This window comes from Scomber scombrus, chromosome 15 (assembly GCF_963691925.1).
Source record: "Scomber scombrus chromosome 15, fScoSco1.1, whole genome shotgun sequence".
Taxonomy (NCBI): Eukaryota; Metazoa; Chordata; class Actinopteri; order Scombriformes; family Scombridae; genus Scomber; species Scomber scombrus.
The window spans coordinates 17,446,088-17,469,834 of record NC_084984.1 but is presented as its reverse complement, the minus strand read 5'-3'; the positions used below and the strand labels follow the sequence as shown (position 1 = coordinate 17,469,834).

At 37.6% G+C, this 23,747-nt stretch overlaps 1 protein-coding gene across 1 annotated transcript; it reads right to left on the bottom strand.

Moving 5' to 3' along the window:
- Positions 1-1,826: 1,826 nt before the first annotated feature.
- Positions 1,827-23,220, bottom strand: si:ch211-196i2.1 (collagen alpha-1(II) chain). The gene is made up of 29 exons (XM_062435233.1): positions 23,203-23,220; positions 23,012-23,056; positions 20,785-20,892; positions 20,574-20,627; positions 20,401-20,454; positions 20,070-20,123; positions 19,371-19,478; positions 18,347-18,400; positions 18,111-18,218; positions 17,204-17,257; positions 15,808-15,861; positions 14,598-14,651; positions 14,439-14,492; positions 14,085-14,192; positions 13,704-13,757; positions 13,530-13,583; positions 12,526-12,579; positions 11,978-12,031; positions 11,714-11,767; positions 10,540-10,593; positions 9,603-9,656; positions 9,404-9,457; positions 8,403-8,456; positions 8,171-8,233; positions 7,642-7,807; positions 6,354-6,463; positions 4,145-4,225; positions 3,164-3,346; positions 1,827-1,976 (listed from the first exon to the last, which is right to left on the bottom strand). Exons 1-29 carry the CDS (start codon positions 23,218-23,220, stop codon positions 1,827-1,829), a joined length of 2,166 nt encoding a protein of 721 aa, XP_062291217.1.
- Between the last annotated feature and the right edge of the window lie 527 nt (positions 23,221-23,747).

Genomic DNA, 23,747 nt, shown 5'->3' with positions numbered 1-23,747 from the left:
GTATTGTTTTGGGAGGAAAAGTGTGGCTCTGTTACCTCTGGTTGATTAACTTTGTCTTTGGCTTACATAAGAATAACAGAGAAAGGAGGATGGAGGATCTTAATTCAACTGTAATGTTAACCTGTTGGACAGGTGTTTAGGAGAAAATAACCTACTAAAGAAGGGGTCTCTCATACTCCACTTTCAGCAAAAAATGTATTAAAGCAGCTGCTATGTTTCTGTCATAGACCTTCAGGTAAATGCAGGAAAATAGTGGCTTAATCATCAGACTGAACTGCCGTTTTGTCTCACTTCATTAATTAAACACGATTGCCTAATCAATTAGTAGTGACTGAGGCGTGCATCCAACAATGTTTTCAGTCAGCAACAGAAGCAATTAAATGTTTTCCACATGGGTTGAAGACATACGCTAATTCTACAAATGCTTTTTCTAGAAATCAATTATTGATGCTCTTAATCTGTGTAAAAGCTCTAATTGTCTCAGTTGTTTTTATAACCACAGAAATACGACAGACGTCACTGGGGCAACAACACCAGTGTGATACGGTGCAGATGAAAGTCTATGACTGAAACTTTGACAACATTTTTGCTGACAGTGTGCAGGAGTTCACCACTTTAAAGAAAAATGCTGGCCATGATGTCCAGTGTTTTTTGTTATTGTCTAAAAAACTCATGAAAAGACCAAAACCAACAATGTGTTACCTCCTACCCTGTCTATGGCACTCACCTCCAAGCCACTGGTTCCTACTTAAGATTTACATCTTTAAAAACAGCTCAACAATAAAGAAAAATAAGAAAACGTTTAGTGATTATCTAGAACAGCTTGGAATTGTAGTTTTTAGCACCTCAAACAAGAGTTAATAGTGAAATTGGGGATTATTTTCAGTCGTGGATCAATACACATTTGTGTTTCTGATACTTGTTAGTCAGTTCAGTTCATTGTTGGTTGTGGTTTGGTTTTGGGATTTTTTGACAATAAGAAAAATCAAGGATATAGGCAATTGTCCTTTAACATTTTTTATCTTAAGAGTTAGTTTTCATGCTAAACTAAAAACTGCACCACATACTGTGTCAACAGCAGCTTCAGTGCCTGTGTATATATCATCAAAATACCATACCTGAGAGTAAGAAAACATACAATTTGACTGTAAACTGTAAAAACAATAAACAATGCTTTGTAATTTAACAAGATGAGGAGATTTTGTCTAGCATTAAGATGGCATCAAGTAAGATAATATGACTGTCTCTGTTTATTGCTTTTAGGATTAAATGAAAGTGGGGCTTTTAAACAGAACTTGATCAGCACCTTGAAAAAAGTGACACATATGAGTTCACTTACAGCACTAAAATGTCGGGCTTACAGTGAGAGAGATGACTGGCCTGGTCACTTACAGCCAATGGGATGGCAGAAGCTGTGCGCCCATGAAGCACACAATGTTAAGTCAGTTAGGAAAGTCTGACTTTTACTGTATATACACAGTGGGCTGGCTGTAATAAAAGCCCAAAATACATAACAAATGTCAAACATATTTTTAAAAAAAACAATGTATATAAAAGGATAAAAAACATACATTTTTAAATTATTCAATACAAGTTCAAAGTCTCTGTAAACAAAATTTACTTCTCCGTGAGCTTGGGGGACACTCGTGCCCTCTTAAATTCATGAATACGGAGTCACTAAACTTGAGAGATCAAATCCAAGAGGAAAAGAAAGTGACGTCCTCAGAAGTTGGATGAGAGAGGTTCCAGTTGTCCTCTTTGGTGTCCGTGATTTGAACCTTCCTGGACCTGCAGGTCTTCTGGAACGGCTCAGCTGTCTCCCCACTCTAGCTGAAACAAACAGGTCCGACAGTGAAGCCAAAGTGGTGTGTGAAGTTTCCGCCTTCCATTAGCGCCACGTCTCTCAGAGGAAGCAGCTGGAGGTCCTCGAACTCAAATACAGACTCCCGAGGTCCAGAAGCTATCTCCTCTCCAGGCTGACACACAGAAAACAGAATATTTTGACATTTAATCGCTATGAATCACTTTTTATGTGAAGGCGATATTTCAGCATAATTTGTTTTATGTTTACATGTGTACATGTCTCTAAAAACTAGCGACCAAGTCCGAAACCTTGGCGTGCTGATAGACTCAGATCTGACCTCCAGCAGTCATATCAAATCAATCACCAAAACAGCCTTCTATCAGCTTAAGAACATATCCAGAGTGAAGGGTTTTATGTCTCAAACAGACCAGGAGAAGTTGATTCATGCTTTCATCTCCAGTAGACTCGACTACTGTAACGGTCTTCTGACTGGACTCCCACAAAAAAGCATTAAACAACTGCAGCTCATTCAGAACGCTGCAGCTCGAGTTTTAACCAGAACAAAGAGATCAGAGCACATTACTCCAGTTCTAAAGTCTTTACACTGGCTCCCAGTCAGCTATAGAATAGATTTTAAAGTTATGCTACTGGTCTACAAATCACTGAATGGTTTAGGTCCAGAATACATGAATGACATGTTAGTAGAATATAAACCCAGTAGAGCTCTGAGATTTACTGACTCAGGTCAGATAATGGAGCCCAGAGTTCAGACTAAACATGGTGAAGCAGCTCTTAGCTGTTATGCTGCACACAACTGGAACAAACTACCGGCAGAACTGAAATCAGCCCCAACTGTGAATATTTTTCAATCCAGGTTAAAAACACTTCTTTTCTCCTGTGCTTATGAGCTCTTTCAAAGCACTTTAAATTTTAATCTTTCATTTGCACTCTATGTCCTTTTAATGATTTTAAAGCAAATCATTATTTTATGCTGCAATCTTATTTTTAATGCTCTATTATAGTATTTTATTTCTCTCTCTTTCTATGTTTCTGTACTTTGTTTTTATTATTAGTGTGTGTGTGTGTGTGTGTGTGTGGGGGGGGGGGGGGGTATGTATGTGTTGGATGATTGGGTTTTATTTTTATTTCTCAAATTCCATGTTTTTTCAATTTTTTCTGTTAAATGTTTCTTTTATGTAAAGCACATTGAGTTGCCACTGTGTATGAAATGCGCTATATAAATAAAACTGCCTTGCCTTGCCTTACATTTAGAAATAGTAAACAGCAGTAAGACCAGTACTTCCTCAAGCCTCTCAAGAGTAAAGCTAAACACGGAAACGTATAAAATATTTTACATACCACACAATCTTTAAGCGCTCCCAGGTAACTTTGCTTCCGTGTGTCAGTGAGGAATTTGACGTCTCTGTCCGTCTGTCCCAGTCTGTGTCCTGGATGGCAGGAGTAGGTCACCTTCTGGACGGCCGTGCTGCTGTGCAACCTCAGAAAACGCATCTGGACCACGCTGGCACCTGTGTAGTAAAACTGAAGACAAGAATAAAAAAATCTGATGCATTATCATTTTCAGCTGGTTCGTGATTATGGAACAACAATAATAATATTTGCAACAATAAACAAGTCAATGGAAACTGGACAAACTGTCATGTATCAAATCATAATCTACCCAGGCATCTTATTTTCTACTGTGACAAGTATATTTCATTTTTTTAAGTGTAATATTAAAAGGTTTGATTGCAGACCCCCCCCCCCCTCCCCCCCCCCATTGTTATTCACTTTGAAAGCTGATAATATGAGAAACTATATTCATCAAGTTGTTTTGGATCGCGTGTGTGCTGCCCCTTAGTGGCCAAAAAACATAAATTAATGAAGTATTAATGAAAGGTCTGAACTGCACACATAAAAGTGCTTGTGAAGTGATGTGAGTAACCTAATTAAGCAGCCAGTATATTCCATCAGAAGTGCTTGTTTTGTCAAAAAGCTTCAGAAACCCCCTCTCCCTACGTTTTACTAACATCGGAATTTAGGGGTATGCATCCGACAACAACTCCAATTTTCCTAAACCGACAATCCAACACACTTTGCGCAGCCATTGTCCAGGTGTGAAGAGGTGAGAAAATAAGCAGGATTTGAACTTCTTTTATTCAATCTTTACACAACAATGTTCTCACTTTTTGCTGCAGCTGGCAATTAACCTAATCTTCGAGTTTGGCCATTTCGGAGAAGCAAAAACAATTTTTGAACAAGCTAGTTATTTTCTAGTAAAACCTGGCCTTAATGGTAAATGTTTCATTTTAGTTGTTCCATCCAGAAGCATACACCCACCTGAAACCCCTGCTCCAGCCTGCTGAGCCACTGAAAAGATCCTTCATCAGAAACTTCTTCCATCCAGGCTTTCATCGGCAGCTGCGGGCAGAGATAACAAAGCACACATTTTCAAATCTGTATGCAAGACCTCCTTTCATGTAAGAGACTTGTGAAGGTCAACAATGCTCAGACAGATGCTGATGAACTCTGGATTTGCATGCAGCTCAAGCATGAACCAAAAGTAAATTGGCTGCCTTGGTGAGAGATGCATCCCTCATGCTACCTGACGCTACCTGAGACTACTTGCATTATTCCCAGGGTGAGTGAGTCATTGGTTTATGTAGGACAGGTTGTTAGTATGAGAGAGGAAGAGGTGAGAGTTGAGTATGTGTTTTGTGTTTTTATGCAGACTGCAGCATAGAAAAATACATTATTAAAGAGAATAATAATAATGTCTGTGTCTTGATGGTCCTGATGTATCCTTTGGGTGAATGTAGTCGCTCATTTACCTGCACAACTTCCCTCCCTCTGCAGCTTAGTTTGTTGTAAAACTGTCCCTGTTCAATTGTAAGAGTTACTGTGTAGATGCAGTTTTGTGTAGCATTATATGTAGAAAGGGAGAAATAAAATACATTGAAACAACATTTTTAAAAAATACAGCTTTGTTCTTTAGATGATCTTTTGTTAGGTCCTGATATGATGAATTTACGAAATATAAAAATGCTTTTTTAACTGGTATTGCATTACATCATGTACTGAAAGTTCACTTGGACTTAAAACATACATAAAACACATATCTTGATAAAAGAGTTTGGTTTCAGTTGAAAGTTTTTCTACTAGCAACCTGTACTGCCACATTTTGACCAAAAACAAAACAATATCTAAACAACAAGTTCAATATGAACAGTTTGGCTAACCGAGCTAGCCAGTACACTAGCTATCTTAGGCTAATGTGTGTTAATGTACTTGTATTAATACAACATTGTAGGCTACTTCTAATGTAATGTTGGACTAACTGTGGATGTTATACATTTTACTGTTTATGCTTTTACTCCTGTGGATGCAAGTACTACAAACCATATTAAATACTGCATTACATTGCCTAATGTGACTTAATGCTGTTCTTTCACCAGCGAGACTGTTTTCTTCCTGACATGCTGGACAATGTAACTAAATCCTCACTTTTTTCAATACTTCTTTTTACTCTACAAACTCTTATTTGTGGTATCCCATGTTTTTGTAATTTTTGTAATGGTCATCTCTGGATTTATTGTGCTTTATCCAGTGCAGTTTTCACAGTTTCACAATTGCGTCCAGTAAATCATCAAAGACCAATTAATGTCCTGAATCCTTATTGGAAGTGTGTTCAGTTTGCTGCATAGTGTATGTGTGTGTGTGTGTGTGTGTGTGTGTGTGTGTGTGTGTGTGTGTGTGTGTGTGTGTGTGTGTGTGTGTGTGTGTGTGTGTGTGTGTGTGTGTGTGTTTCAGACAGTGGATCTCAGTATTGTCGTTAAATAATTAAATCTTTTCAGAACTAATATTGTAAGAATGATGACCAAACTAGATATTAAAACTTCCCTTTAAACCTACAGTGCGGAACTTTTATATATAAATGAACTTTTGTTACATTCAAGCCCTTGCCAAATGACTTCACATAATGCTGATAAAGCCTATCACCACTAGATAAATCTCTCTATATTTCACAGTATACCAGAGTTAAATCTGGTGTCGGTGGCAAAATACCCACACTGGCTGGATGAATGTACACTGCACATGTTCTATGGGCAGAAGATGCATATTAGAGACTTCTACCAGCTGAGTGGCTAACTTCTGGTCAGCCAACTTGAATGGGGATAAAGTAATTTATTCGTGTGGCTCTTCTAGACTTTCCAAATGTTATCTGACCGAACGGATTAAATTCTGATAGCAACAACATCATTTTGCACGAGTTTTGTGATGCTCAAAACAATTTATCCACCGTTTTACAGCCATAACACTAGCCAGGAGGTAGAGAGAAAAGTCCCACACTCCAGCTTTAAGATGACTGATTTAGAAGTTTAAGTTTAAGTCATCACTGCAGATGTCTCAGTCATCAAGGGAGTGTGAGTGGACTGAAAATAAATAAAATTGAAATTCAGGTCATACAACAGGGCTACTTGTAGTTTGCAGGCATGTCATTGATCCAGGTGCAATTTTCTGTAGTCTTTCTCTAGTAATGACTTTGTACCTGAGGGTCTCGAGGGTGAAGGCAGGTCTGTTTTGATGTGGAAGAGAAGCTGCAGTGTGCCAGCAGGGCGTCGGCTGGGCTGCCTTGGTTGGGGTCGATGTAATACATTCCTGCAAAGTAAAGATTAGTGAGAGCTGAGTGAAATATGTGGGGATGAATGTATTGTGCTTCACAATAACAGGAAGACCCAGAAACACAGCAACTACAATATATTGACCGCACCAAAGAAATAAAAAAGATGATAAAAACTGTGCAATCTTTTCTCTCCTCAGTATAGTACAGCATTATTATTCCTGCTCTAAGTAGTAACTGAAGTGTGCTGATTGGCACAGAGAATTGGGATGTTTCACTTGTGATATAAAATCAGAATCTGAAGCATTACATATTAATTATTCATTCAATATGGATAGGCATGATAGTGTTATTCTGTTTTTGTGTGTTCACATAAATACGTCTTTTATGGTAAACAAGCCAACAAAAATTTACAATTCTATCCTGATAAAATATACAGAATCTATTTTGAAAACATGACCTTTAGAAAGAAAAACATGAATAATTTCTAATATAAAGTGTTTGTTCATGTAATGGAAGGTGCTGCTGGGCAAACAAACCATCCAGTTTTGGTGGTGCTAACAGATGAGTTTGCTAACAGCACTCAAGAGGTGGTGTCAAGTGTCAAAGTGGCAGTATAACCTCCACAATCTCCAAATCTGAAGATACACAAGTTTTTGATGGGAAAAAAAATATAATTTTAGACAAAATATTGTATTTGCTGTGATTATAAATCACTGGTATGTATCCAACTGTAACAATGTATCTATGACATTTAGTATAATCAGGTATAAGAAAAAAAACTATTCAGGAAAAGATTGGAAAGCAAAAAACTCTAAAATATAAACAAGACAAAATCATCTGCTAAGAAAATCTGACTTTGTTCACTTCTACTTTAATTTTCTACTTAAATTAGTATTGATATGTTTTTGTAATATTTTGTTACTGTGCCCATTTACACATGACTCATAAGTACAAAAACATAAGCAGAAAGTGTATCTTAAAAGTTTGATTATGTACATGTTTGTGGTCAATGTGCATATGTATAATTTATAGAGCACTTTATCTTTCATGTTTTATATTTGCAATACTAATATTTAACAGGCTTGTATTTTTCTATAAATCTGAAAAATTATTTAAAATAAAGCTATAACTGAGGAAGAAGCACACAATCAAACATACAGGAGTGCATGAGGAACTCCAGCTAGTTACTAGTATTACACTGTTTGTAACTAACCACTGCTGTATTCGGGGTGGCAGAGCCAGAGCTCCAGACAGGTGGTGGCAGGATGCTCCTTGCTGCCATCAGGAGGATCCACCAGCAGCCGGAGCTCCAGCTGCAAAGAATCTAGCAGGGTCTGGAGCAGAGGGTAGTTGGGCCTATCGGAAACATACATCAAGTCCTGGACATGGAAAAAGACCGAGAGAAAAAAAACGCACAAACTCACATAATCAGTTGCTTTTAGTTGATTTTTTGTTTTAGGAAGAATTATGTTTGAGGTATTTGTGGCTTTAAGTCAAATAAGTTTAAGTTAAAAAACCTCTCTTTATTTACTCACCCTAACAAATACAATATATTACTGATATTCTATTAACTGTAATAGTATGATATAACAAAGGTAAGCTATGTCTTTTCTGTCCTTTCTGTCTGTTTAGAAACAGGCAACATACAGTATTGCAGACTCTATTATGATAAATATTTTTGCAATTGCAATCATTTCTCAATAGAATATTTTAATTGGATAATAAAGAAATGGATTACTTGCCTTGAGTTGTGTCAAGGTCATATTTAATGAAGGTCCTGGAGGTCCAGGAAGACCAGGTGGACCCTAAAACACAAAGAGGATGCACATGTGACCACACCGGCAACAACATTATCCATCATAATATATGGCTTCTGAGATTGGATTTGCAGACATCTGTGTATAAATGTATACATTTTTATTCATATTATGTATCTTAAGTGCTTTATAGTATCATCCTCTATTGTAAACTTACTGGGAGGCCTCTCCTGCCCTGTATACCAGGCAAACCTGGGTAGCCTTTCAAACCCTGCAGGGAAGAAAAAACATGATGAGCTCAACATACAATGCGATTCTGCACTGTTCTGTACCTGTTCCTAACCCTATACCACACCATTGACTATAACATACATTTATATGGAATTCAAGACTGCTGCAAAACTCCACTACATTCACATGCCAACTCCAAAATGTGACAGCTTAATGATTTATATGTGCCGTCAACATAAGCCGGGGTAATCTTAATGTAAACATCCTCCAAGGCCTTCGCTTCAGATACCCATGAGTAAGAGCTGAAGTGAGTTTGATCTGTCAGGACAAGAGTGCTTGTGTTGATGATATCATACCTTTAATCCAAACAAACCCTGCAAGAAGAGGAGAGAGATAGAGAATAGAAAGGCATTAGTATGATTTTCCACTCTGAGGTACACTTATTGACAGCTTTCGAGTGTTTTTATCTACTGCATTAACAACCCATCAGCTATGGCTTTGGAAATTCTGTAACACAAGTCAATGGATTTTTTTTTCTCCCTTTTTTTCCGAAGACACAGCAGGTTTTACACAGTCATTATGTGCTGCCGAACTGTGATGATTTAACAGACTGGGAGCTCAAAAAAGATTAGTTGGCTGACAGATAATCTACACAACTGACTGGGGTTATTATAAAACAATAGCATTTCCAACACATGCTTGACTTCTGTGTTGTCTCTATTTTTCAGATGCTACATGAAAAAATATCTTATTGATAGATAAACAGCTTGAGTGACTGACTATTCCTGACAAGTAAAAAAATAAATATATGTATAAGCTAAATAAACCTTTCTTTTTCATTCATTCCTTTGGAAAAAAGAACAACTTAGAAAAAACAAACTGAAAATTAAAATATTGATATACACGCTGCATGAGTTAATAAAAATGTGATTTAAAGAAAGAGAATATATAATTCCATATTTGTCACATTATATTCTGAGAACTTACAGGCAATCCTGGCATCCCTGGTGGACCCCTCCATCCTGGGGGGCCTATATTTCCCTGGATAAAAGAGGGGAGGAGAGAAATCATAAAAACAAATTTCAGTGCAGTAAATATTAAATAAAATAATATAATAAGTGAAATAATAAAAGTTTCAAAACACAAGAGGGATATTTACATGAAAAAATACTATCTTTTTGTTTACCTGTTCTCCTTTTAGACCCACTTGTCCTGGCAACCCAACAGCACCACGAATACCCTGAAAAAATAAACAAAAATAAAATAAAAACATAACTTGACATACTGACATAATGCCTGCAGCAAGCCACTCACAAGCAAAATGCATCACAATCAAACATTTAATTATAATAAGATAGATCCTTTAGCTACAATAAATGTATTCAGTTACTGTGCAAGATTTTATAAGAGTCAAAATGACTTTATGACCTGTAATGAATAAATTAAATAGATCTAACTCACTATCTGAACCCCTGACAGTTATGATAGATATTGTTAGGATAGACATTTAACAGCTGTTTATAAGTCACTCCTCACTGTTAACATCACAACCTTTTCCTGTGTTCAAAATAAATCAGAACTCACCATCAGCAAGTTAAATAATACTTGTAAGATTGATGACTATCATTCTTAGATCTCTACACATATCAGTTACAGTCAAATGTATTCAAATGGTCATTGGGATATTCTCCATATCTCTTTGTAGAAGTTACTATTGTTTGTATACCATACAGATAATATCACACACACTTATTCACTTAAGTGTCAGTGTTTAACTGAGGCTTTAATCACAAAACAGTAAGAGTAAGATAATGGTGCATTTATTAAAATTGTTATCAATATACTTCACATAGAAAATCTAATCTAAATTTAATTAAGGGCCTGGTTAACAATCTTGTCTACTTTTGCCACATAAATATGTCCTATTTTTTCATACATGTGCCCTTTTTAGACAGAACTCATACATTGGTAACAACATTTAAAGGAATATTACATACCTCTTTACTGTAAGTATTGGTAGAGATCTTATTTCTGGCTGTTTTGCTATCATATCCAAAAACGGATCACCACCCAAATTATTCTTATTAACATATTATTTATATCTTATTATGAAGAGATCCTACCTTCATGCTAATACCTCCAGGTGGTCCAGGCAGTCCCATGTCTCCTTTCTGACCCTGAGGACACAAACACTTCAGTCAAGCCTCCACCTTCACCTTAAATTCATTTTAGAACTGGATTTTTCTATATATTGACCTAAATAGTACATATATTTAAATAAATCACTAGATAAATCCACTGCAACTATTAACCTCATGTGTTTTAGTTATCCTGAGAGAAAAAGGTACAATACATCCATATTCAAAGGTAAAAGGAGACTTTCAGAGGCATGTTAATGGAAGTAGTACAAAAAGAAATTTTTTGGCCTGACTGAACCTAAAATGAGTCACTAGAATGACATCTTAACAAAGTGAATCCAGTCAAAGCCTGCTGAAATTGGTCCTGAACATCAAACTTTTACTGCATAATATGTCAAGTTTATTATCTCCGCCAGGCCTAATCTCCTGGAGGAGATCATTTGTTTGGTCGTGTGTGTGTGTATCTGTCTGCAGCTAATCAGGCACACCACTGTACCCATCAGCCTAATATTTTTCTTGTCCACATTTATGACTGTATGCTTAAGGACTTCTTGTGCTTGCAGTAATTCACAATTGTTATAAAACCTATTTTACAATGCGTTTTATACCTCCATTGACTGCTGACTCTTCAATCCTTTTAACCAGCCCATAGTGATCTACAACTGCAGCCGAAAGCAATTCTAGCAAATTGCTAAGTTACATTCCACATTTTTGCCATTGTCGTAGCTCATAGAAAACATCCAAAGATTAGTTTCATCTCATTTTAAACCGGAGCATGTGAAGATTAATTTCATACCCGATGAATTATGATCCACTAAAGTTAGGCCACTATATGAGATGAATAAATCCCTGTTGTTGTTAGCTTCACTATCATCTTGACTGAAATTAATCTGTCTTTGTTTGGGAGGTGTTTTGGGAGGTAGGGAGGGGTTTTATTTTGTGTGGTGTGTTACAACAAAATGTTCTGAATAAATAACATTTAAATTAATAAATTTGTACTTATTGTGCCATTTATTGTTTATACATTTGGGTGAACCCAGGAAGACGATTGGTTACAAAACCATTACACCATTCGATGCATTTTAAAGTAAACTGAGACTATACATGCCCCCAGACACACCTGGGGAAGAGCTGCACTCTTCTAGTTGATTTCACTAACCTCTTTCCCCTTTTCACCACTATCCCCCGGCTCTCCACGTAAGCCAGGGATGCCCTTGGTGATAACAAAAAAGTCAGTCATCAAGCGGATATGAAATTACTAGCTCTTCAAATGCACTTTAATTATCACGTAAATTATTTCTCTCGAAATCATTATACATGACAGATTGCTGAAGAGACAGTTTCAGAGGTAATTTGCTGATATACTCAACTTTGACATAAAAATAGATGAATGGATGGTAAGGGAACAAATAAATTGACTTACAATGAGCCCGGGCCACCCAGGGGGACCTGCCAGTCCTGTGTCTCCCTTGTCGCCCTGAACAACAAAACACAATCTACTGTTGTCTCATGCATCATAATTAACCAGAAATACACAGAGCCTGAAGCCTTGTTTCTAGATATCCCACCTTTGGTCCTCTCTCTCCTCTGGTCCCTCTGACTCCAGCCTTTCCCCGTTTCCCCTGTGAAAAAGTTTGACATGTTTTTCAATGAGGCAACACACAGCAAAGAGGAGACACACAAAGCAATCTAATGTTTTATGTATACATCTCTTCACACAGTGGCTGTCAGACCTTTTTACCACATACACAGCCTAAAATATCTCTATAAAAATCCATATTTTCATCTCTGAACAATTGCTTTTTTTCAAAAAGTTGTAAAAATGTAATAGCTTTACTATTGCTCACAGAAATAATGTTAATCTTTGTGGCCTTCAGGACTTTCATCGCAACTGCAGATCTCCTGCTACGTCCTCACATGATTTAGAACCACATTTCACCTGCAACATTTTAACAACACTGAAGCTTTTACCCTCCTTCCAACATGACCCGTCTTCCCCGGTGATCCACTCTTGCCATCGTCTCCCTGTCAGGGAAAAGGTACATTTGTTTCTCTTTAGACAAATTCCAATTGGAAAAGGAGACTTTTAGCAGCTGCAGTGTGAAAGAGCAAAGTCTATGTATGTGCATTGTAATGGAATTCATATGGAGAATTCAGTCAATAACATCAATGTTGTCAGCAATGTTGTCAGCAATGCAGATAAAAACTTACTAGCTAACTGCCCTCTCCTGGTATGGAAATGCATATATGCTGCAAAAGTCTTTCTGCCTCTGTGACGAGATCATACCAAACATTTGGAGGTAATCTGACCTCCATGGACAAAAACTATTAAGCCCCAAACTGATGAAAGGCATCCATTTCATATTCCACTTCCATCAGCCACCTACGCCCACCCCCACCTTACTCGATTGATTTTCAATTGTGTGAAAGAGGACAGTCCCAAGAGCAGCTTTTCATTCATCTTTAGAGGAATAGATTGCATTTTGGGAAATACGCTTGTTTACTTTTTTTGCAGAGAGTTAGATGTGAAGAATGATGCAGTACCACCCATGTCTATAGGATAAACATGAAGCTAGCTGCTCCCCCTGTGTCCAGAGCTTAATGCTAAGCTATAAGCTGGCTGGCTACCGACTGCAGCTTTATATTATATTAACAGACAGACAGATGTGAGAGTGGTATTGATTGTCCTAGCCAACTCTCAACAAAAAAGCAAATATGCACATTTCCCAAAATGCCAGACTATACCTTGAGGTAGTTTCCAATCCATTTATATTTAAATTACTTCTTGAATTTAGTGATATTACAGTATCTTAAAACAAGCATTAAAAACACCAAAATGGTGCAAAATGATTTCTACTTTTGTCCAACTGTAATTAGTTCTGGAAAACTGCAAAGTGTAAGTGTGTGTGAAAATGTTAAATTACACATTAAGATGTATAGCGTCAACAAATTAAACTAAACTATGAGGATATTACCTTCTCCCCTTTCATGCCCTGTTTCCCCTCAGGTCCAGGTCTTCCTCGTACTCCCTGCAAAGCAATGTGCTTATTGCTCAATAATTGATTGCTTTCATAAAACAGGTATAATTATAGCTGGTAATGGCAGAAATGTGATTTCATCATCTGTGTTACACACATCCACACACTTACAGAAGCTCCAGCGGGACCTGGCAGGCCCTGGGCTCCCATCTCTCCAGGAGGCCCCTGAGAAAAGACAGAAGAGGCAAAAATAACAAAGTTAGAAGTTGTTGAGGTAAATAATAATATTAATAATCTTCAGCAGTTGTAATTCACATCAAATAAACTACTCAAAAGTGGTTTAGTTTTCACCTCTAACCCCGGGAGAGCAGGGGGACCTTGAATTCCAGGCAGACCCTCTTCACCCTGTATTTGTAATTAATACAATTAATGTATATTTGTACACAATCAATACATGTTTTACATGAAATGTATTCATTGCGAAGAAACATGCAGAACTGAGGTCATATTCACAGGATTTGTAATGCCATAAAATAAAAAAATTACAATAACCTGTTCTCCTGGTGGACCTGGAGGTCCGGGTTCTCCTTTTTCTCCCTGTGGCCCTGGATACCCTTTAGCTCCATCGTCTCCCTGAGGTCCTACTTTTCCTACTGGGCCCTGCCATGCAAGCATCATAAAGTAAAGAATACATTATAGTCACCCTGACAAATTACTAAGTCTGACTAATCCTGATCCATGAATCTCTGCGCAATATTTCATATCAATTCAGATATTTCGGTCTGCATTGATTGACATTTCGGTCGCTAGAGTCATGCCACTATGAGGATAACTTTGGTGCAACAGAAACACTGATATAAAGAAATAATAAAAGTGAACGGTTTCCTGATATTAGTGGTCACTTACAGGTGGGCCCAGCTTCCCCATGTCTCCTCTGACACCACGTGCTCCAGTTATTCCCTATGAATAAGACATAGATAAAAACACATGACTTTCCATACACTTACACACACACACACACACACACACACACATACAAAACGTTAAATACAATCAAAGGATTACCTGAGGGCCTCGCGGTCCAGGTGGTCCAGTAATTCCTACTGGCCCGGACTCCCCCTAGAAAGATAGATGAAAACCTTATTATGTCTTTCCTTTGAGATTTCCTCTAATTTAACTGATTTGATTCAGGCAGAGCACTGCAGGTGATGTACTGTATATAGACAAAATGAGGTTGTATAGGAGAAAGAACAGTAAGTGCCTGGCTAGGCAGGGGTCCTCTCCACTAGGCGATAACTGAGAATCAGTGCTGATTAGTCCCTTGTACTCTCTGTCATCAGCAGCTGTATTCTTTGTCCACCTGGAGCATTTACTCTATGAAAATGCAGAGTCCACACTCATGGACTTGTGAAGAAAGTTATTCTTTAGTTTTTAAACTGTGATTCTCATGATTTAACTCAGCTTAACTCAACTCAACTCAAAGATGTTTTCTTGTAATCTAAAATGGGCTGTGTGACATCTCAAGACCTGGTTGATCTGCAGTGTTGAAAATAGTTTTGGACTGAAGGAACTGGTGCATAAAAACAGACGTGTGACACAAGAACTAAGCATGCACTGATGCAGAATACAGTAAAATTATATCTTGAAAATGATTTGAGGCCACAGTTTTGCTTTAGTGTGCGGTTGTTAAGCAAGAGTGCAAAAAAATCAGAGTTTTTTCATAACGAATCGAAAATAAAGGTCAACAGTCACTCTTGTTGTTCTATGAGACTACACCTATGCACACTGGTACTTTGAGCTAAATGCTAATATCAACATGTTAACATGCGCATAGTGACATTGCTGACATTTAGCAGGTATCATGATTATATGATATTGGAGTTTGGGATCGATTCCAATACCAATATTAGAGAGTTAAAAAAAGAAATCTGTCATTGATATATCGGTCGCTAATCCTATACAGAATATATACATACAGGACACATTTGTTGCAATGATCCCTCAAATGTGGTTATCAAACACAAAGATATGGAATGTAGGCATGATATTTTATAATGTAACAATGAACTACATTGTATAAAATTACATTGGTACACTGAAACAGTGAACTTCACTGGAAATTTAGTAATTCTAAATTAATGTAAATACGAAAACACAAAGAACAAAAATAAAACATAAGCACGTATATTAAACTTGAATTAAGAAAAAGGATCAAATATACATAAAAGTCTGCTTATATAACTTTTAAAAAATCTAACAAAATATATAATATTACCTTCTGTCCGTGAGGTCCATCTAGACCTGTGGGTCCCCGAGAACCTACGATTCCCTAAAATTGGAACAAACACACCACATATGAACGACACAAGTTAACATCAGTTTGAAAATATAGATTGGGTACAAATGACAGGAAAAAACAACATGTGGTTAATGTGCCACCAGAACAGCTTCAATGCTCCTTTGCATTGATTCTACAAGTGTCTCAACTCTACTGGAGGGGTGAACACCATTCTTCCAAAAGATATTCCCTCATTTGGTGTTTGGATGATGGTGGTGGAGAGTGCGGTCTAACACAAAATCTCACATAGGCGTTCAACTGAATTGAGATCTGTTGACTGTGAAGGTCATAGTAAATGATTCACATCATCTTTATACTCATCAAACTATTCAGTGACCCTTTGTGTTCTATGGATGAGAACCTGGAAGCGACCACTGCCATCTAGATAGAGATGTTTCATCATAGGATAAAAATGATCACTCACAACAACTTTGTATTGATTTACAGTGATCCCTCCGTCTAAGGGGACAAGTGGACCGAAACCATGCCAGTATAATGCCCCTAACAGCATAACAGAGGCACCAGATCACCTCACTGTAGGGGTCAAGCACTCAGACCTGTACTGTTATCTTGGTGATTGCCACATATGCACTCCGATACTAGTTGAGAATAAGGTGAAGGATGACTCATCTGACCATATCACTGCTTTCCACATCTCTGTAGACCAGTGACCAGTGTTTTTGCACCACTGAACTCTCAAATATGTATTCATCTTTGTAATGAGGGTTTTGTGCACTGCAACCCTATTATAATATCCCTCTCTGTGTAATTGTCTATGGACTGTTGTTGCTGACAGTCTGATCACGTCCTGCATTTACTGTACATTCTCAGTCATGAGGAAGAGTTGCTCTTCTGTTTTTCCTTACATATATCGCACTAATGCACGAGCATCACAGTCATCAAATGTGTGCTGTGGACCACAGTTTCTGACCCTATTTACTGGTCACTGTTCATATTGAAACAGCAGTCTGAGCGACTGAAGCTCCTGTTAAGGAAGCTCCTTTTTCCTCTTGCCATCTTGATAGAAAATGATAATTAAATGGGCCTGCTTAGCATTTTTATACATGCCAATGAGCATGATTGGGCGTCAATTGTTTGATTGTACAATGCAGTGCACCTGTGTGGTAGCATCTGCAGTCGTTATGTTTCTCCACACATTTATTCAGGATTTTCCTTTAATTCGTCCCCTGTCTGTATGTGGACAACAGTGCACAAAAACTGTTTTTCTTTCCCATCACATGGATCGATAAATGTTGATTACAACTGTGAACTGTTCAATACCTGTTCATTTAAAGGTCACTCTGACCAGCATACACGCTGGTAACAAACTCACCTTTAACCCTGTCAGACCTGCAGGTCCCACTTCACCCATCAGACCGGGTTCACCCTGTTCAAGAGGATTAATGTGACATCAGGAACAGTTTCTGACTTTCATCAAACAGACTGATCAATTTTATATTTTCCATTAATGCTGAAAATGAATTGACATCCCAGATTGTGTTGCTAGGTGAAGCTGGTCACAAGATTACATTTAGTTTTGCTTCTTTCACCCAAAATGTATTGAATAAGAATATTAAATAGTTATTACTAAAGTAAATCTTACATTTGCACAGTACTCTACTCTCACAGTACATACTTCTACTAACCCTTAGATTCAAATTTGGCCCCCTTTTTTTTCTTTTTCTTTTTTAACATTTGAGAGCTGTAAAAACACTCTATACCCATTTATTTTAGCTGGATGTTTCCTAATGTGACCCACAGTATACAAAAATGGAAATAAAATGCATTATTTATTTATTTTTGTGCAGCTGATATACATTTTTATATATGCAAATTAACAAGTTTTGACCTGTGTTTAAAAAATGTAATTAAATAAAACAATTCTAAAATCAGCATTAAAACATTAAAACATATTCATCATGTTCTATAAAATGTTCTCTTGGACCATAATAGTGATAATAATAGTGATTGTAAATGGGTTTTTTTTTCATAATTCAAACATTGAATAATAACTGATGGGGAATTTATGAATGTGAATTGGTGTAGAGACTAATTATGAGTCAGAATATGAACAGTATGTAAGGGTTATGGAAATTATACACAAAAAGGTTATTTTTCGTTACAGCATCTCTTTTGTTGATGTATTTCAAGCAAGTATCTAGATGTCCCTGTTTTAAAATTCAACACAGTTCACAGATAAGCTGGGAAGTGAAAGTCGTGACAGGTAAAACTGTGCTCACCATTAATCCAATGTGACCCTTCTCTCCCTTTGAGCCCCTGCTGCCATTTTCGCCGAGGGATCCCCAGGGGCCCTCTCGACCAGATAAACCTAGAGGTCCAACCTCACCCTGCCAACAACAAGCACAGTCTGATCACAAGCTGCAAACACAATCATCCTCCCAATCAGAGAAGGGAACAGAGTGAATATTACTTTATACATTCACCAATTTCAGCAAGTGAAAGTAGTCACGTTTACCTTGTCCCCTTTGGATCCAGGATCTCCAACTTCACCAGGGACCCCAACATCACCCTGAAGAGGAACACAAGTCTAGAGTTGTACCTTATCTGTTATATGTTATAGTTTAGTGGTGGCAATTATGCAATATTTGATCTTATTTGTGTCTGGATCTCATCTCTTATTTGGGTTTTCCTTCTTTTTGATTTTGTTTTGTTGCTTTTTTTTTTTTTTTTAAACATGTTCACACCTGTACAGCCAGCATGAAGGAAAAAAACACCACCACATTTTACTGTTTATCCAGGGAAGCTGGAAATTTGTGTTTAAAAAGCAATTTAAAAAGCAATTACACACTCTACAAGCACTGCGTTGGCCTCCATAAATATTTTGTTGACAACACATTCTTTATAAGAGCATTTGAATACACAAACATGATAAGGAGGCTGCAGTGTGTTTTGTTTTCAGATACTTTCAAGATGATAAATTAAGCGGCTGTGTGGAACACATTTCATAAAACTGAGCGAGAACGCCCCTCTTGAAGGGATTGCCGAGATTACAAGCCATGCCGGCTCTCCGCTCGTCTTGTTGTTGTATGATCAGCATTTGAAAACCCTTAAGTTAAGCACTGGCATGACACATCATCAGAAACATTTAATTTCATGGTTTATGTAGCAGCGATGGCGGTTTCATGCTTTTCAAAACATTTTTACACCGATTTCATAGAGCACCTGAAAAAGCTTTAGACAACTTAGTCCACAATAATCTCATTCTACACATAAAATTAAAAAACAACACACGCACAACAAGCACATCTGTCCACCATAACACAACACACTTTGAACGGACTGTCTGTGTGATGTGGTAAAGTAAACAGGGTGGCGGTAATGCTGATGTGATGAAGTACTTAAATGTCTTCACCGAATTGGAAAATCACGTCCTGAGCTGCCCTGTCATTTATGAGACAGCAGTTGAACATGTGTGTGAACGTCTGTAATCATTTAAAGTGAAGCTCATCTTTGTATAAACAGGAGATGAATGCACTGACCTCTTTACCGTCTGGTCCTGGTGGTCCTTGTAAGCCTTTTAGTCCTTGAAGTCCTCTCTCTCCTTGTGTCCCTGGAGGACCAAGTTTCCCACAAGGCCCAAGGTCGCCCTGTCAAACACAACGGCAGAAGAAGACAGGAAATGGGTTACCTTTCTTTAGACAATGGTGGAGGATTTGAGCCGGGCTACAAGCTGTCACTTTATCAAGTTTTATAAAAATTTCAGGCTTGCAAGTAACCATTTAGGTTCCCAATATGTGGTCAGTTTATCCAAATAATGGCTGTTTGGAATTTTGCTGCAATGGTTTCGGAAATACAATGAGGGAACCGCTTGCAAAGTGAGACGGGCTGTCAGTATTGTGATAAAGTCATGCTTGAGTCTTGTTTGAGTATACAGGTCTGCTTCAGTCTGGTAATGGCATACTAAATGGTTAATTAGGTATGCAGTATGCAGTACATACTGATAAGCATGTAATTGGCATGTTTTAGCATGTATATCAGCATGATTTCGAACACAGTCTGTGTGCCTGTACCTGAGGCTGATCCACATCATTAAACAAATCTGTCTTGACCTCAGTCAGTTGGTGTTACTCATATTGTACAAAACAAAACACATTTTTGATGTGGTTTCTTAAAGTAGCTTGTTATGTAAACAAACAGTGATGCAAATATTTAGGAATGATGCTGCCGCAATCACTGACCTGGTCTCCTTTCCTTCCTGGTGGACCCTCAACGCCTGTTAGGCCAGGGTTGCCCTGAAGAGTCAAAGGTGAAAACAATCATCAACTGACAGTAAAATGTCCTGTGTGGTCATTTTAAATTTACATCTAATCCAAAAGTCTGCTCTGATGATCAAACAAAAAATACTGATGCTTTGTCAAGTCACACAAGAGATGTTTTAGATCATCACTCTTTTCTTCTGTGTCACAATTTTTATCTGCACTTGTAACTTGTTATTTTCATTCAATAAATTGTTTACTATTATTTAGATTAAAAAATAGGTTCCTTGCTTCACTATACAACTGAACCAACCTGTTGTCCAACTTTTCCGTCGGGGCCAGTATCACCAGGTGGGCCAGGTAAACCCTGGAGGTTACAGTTACAGTTCAGAAATCGATGATAAATCAAGTTTACATTAACACAAATCTCATATTTTATTACAACTTACTGTATATTACAGGATTCTTAATCATACTGTGGTTTACCTTGAATCCTCTTTCCCCTGTTGATCCTATTAAACCATCTTCACCCTGTAGGCCCTGTGGAGATCCAACACACATGCTGTTAAATAACCCGTTATTCTGTTTTTGTGTGTCTGATACTTAAATTGTGATACAGATTGATTTCCATCTTTCTAAACTATGAGAAGTGACACATAAGGAAAAAAACAGCAGTCGATGGTAAGTACCCACTCACTGGGATTCCTGCTGACCCCTGCGGCCCCTGTGATCCTAGGGGCCCTTTACTTCCCCTAGGTCCAGGTTTCCCAATGGCTCCATCATTGCCTGGTAGACCTGGAGCACCCTGGAAATCAGAGGAAATAAGCACAGACATTAAGACAGTCAGGATGGAAATCAATGCTCATATTTTAGTCACAAGCCAAAATAAATGAATGTTGGAAATAATTCATTCTCTTGACGATAAAGTTAGAACCTACCTGCTGATTTAATCTGTGATCCTGTTGATTATTTGTGTCTGTTGTGCTGCGATGCGTGTGTTTTATCAATAAAATTCAGTCGATTGTGACTCTATTTAATCAATTCGAATTTTAAGAGGCAGTTGACAGCTGGACTGGATATGCATGTAAACAGATATGTGAATATATTCAAACATGCAACTACTGATAGTGGTTTTAATGAATGGAGGTGACATTTTCCTGTTTTTGTTACGATTGGTCCAATAAGTGCAAATTATATATTATCAATAGGTGTTATTATTGTTATATATGTTATCATATTGCACTGATATTGATGTCTTCTTTTGAGTGATCCCATTCAGTTCTCCACATATCACTGTGTGTGAGGGATGTGAACAGCAATCCTGATAAAAAGGAGCTTCATGAATGTTTTACGTCTGACTTGTTTATGAGGCAATATACAGACACAATTTATTTATTTGTTGTCGTTCAGAACACAGCTGCAGCTCGTGATAGACTTCTTCCCCGTGGGCGGGCAGTACCAGTGTGAATACTTTTGATGTTTTCCAGTAAAAGTGAACTTTTCTTCTTGGTAATTACAGACACTTAATATAATCTTCTTTTTTTTTCATAGAAGATACAGTATCTGTCAAAAGTTTGGACACACTTTCTCATTCAAGGGAATAGGAAGGTGTGTCCAAACTTTTGACTGGTACTGTATTTTGACATGTTGCAGGAGGAAAAACATTGGTGTGTTAATAATGAAACATGGGTGAATTCAGCTGATTCTGTGGTATAAACATGTTATACAATTGAGAAAAAGTGCCAAAGGTAAAGCGCTGTCTAAAGGCAAAGTAAAGCAAAGTGAAAGTGAAAATATTCTAAATATAGCCTACAATATTGACTTTTTTTTAAAGGTGGGACTATATTCAGTTGGCTTATATATGTTTTGCAGCTGGCCCCATCCACAGCAGTACAGTGCTTAGCATCCATGCCAGTACTTCTGCCTATGTCTCCAAACTGGGAGCATGTTGATGCAAATGTACTGCAGGTAATACATTGACTATGGATAAATACCACATATAAACCCACTTTTTAAAAAATGAAGCAAACTATCCCTTTAATGTTATGTGTAAAACCTGTGCTTTTCCTGCTATGACATTTCAAAATGTCTGCTGTGAAAAAGGCCTGTTACAAAACCAAAATAAAATGATGAGAAAACAACAGTGTGCATCCAATTAAAATGACATTTTGCACACATAACACCCTTTAACACACAATGTGCCACTATGAATAGTAATTCAGATGAGAGTCACTTGGAGAACAGTGAACTTACTGGTGCCCCCAGTATACCTTTGGGTCCTTCATCTCCAGGTCGACCCTGTGAGAAATAACAAGACCTCCACTTCAGTGACTTGTTGATTAGGAATACATGGGAGACAGTTTCCTAGTACATTCATTGGTCCTTTAAGACTGGATGTCAGAATTTAATATACAGTGTTTTTGTAGCTGAACTGGATGTACAGCTTTTAACTGTGTCTGACCTGATTTCTCCAAAACCTATATCGCCCAATTGGGACATCAGTGAGTGTGAATCCAATGCTGAAATATTGAATTTCCTGTTGTTTTCTTCATGTGCATTAGATTCATTTTCATTCTCTCCTTTTCCATAATGGACATCTAAAAATGTGAAATATTGCTTGGCGTGTTTTTACAGCTGTAATGATTAGTCAATTAGTTAATTAGTTAATTGAAAGAAAAATAACCTGTAGGCAGTTTGATAATCAAATTATTGTTAATTTTAAAAAAAAGCCAAACATTTACTGGTTACAGCTTCTCAAATTTGAGGATTTGATGCTTTTTAAATACTGTGTATTAATCATAACAATATCATTAAAACAAACATTGACATTGCAGGTTAGGACCATCAACAACATATGGGGGAAGTTACATAATTTGTTCTCTCTGATTTAGGGCACAAACGTGCCTATTAAAGATTTCTCTCACCTGAGGTCCCTGGAGTCCCTTCTCTCCAGGAGGACCTGGCATACCCTGAAAAAGAAAAACAGGCAAGGCAAGTCAGAACATGCTAATTGCCCCCACAACTCACACGTATGTCTGATGCGAGGACTGTATTGAGAATAGAGTATGGACCCTTAAAATATTTATTTTTAAACTTTTGCAGCAAAATGTAGAACCTTGCTCAGCTTGTCCATTTGTCCCTTTTGATGACAGGATCATTTCCTACTCAGATGAGTGTGGCTTTCAGTGAATTCAGTGATGTGGACACAAAAGCATTCATTTTATAATTGTATTTAGTGTTCATGCCACCTTCTCAGCAGTGTATGACTATACTCTATGACAGGTTGATGGATTTCACCAAAGCAGTGACCAACCATGTGAGATAGCACAAAGTGTGTCCAGTGACACTGCAGGGACTGCGGAAAAGAGGTGAACTTCAGAAAATATACTTCCATGACTGAAACCGACTCTTTCCATGCAAGAGGGACTTTCTTATTCCCAAGTCTAACCAACCGGGGAAAAAAGAGAAAAAAAGAGATAAAAAAAGAGAGAACTGACTCATGGGGCGCAGACACTGAAGAAAAGCCATTAGTCCAGACAAAGGAAATTATTTTAGAACGATGTTTAGCTTCATTGATAGTTCTGCTGTTTCTATCTGTGGATGCAAGCTTGCAAAGAGGTTTTCTTGCCTTTTCATGCTCAGGAGTATACAGATGTATGT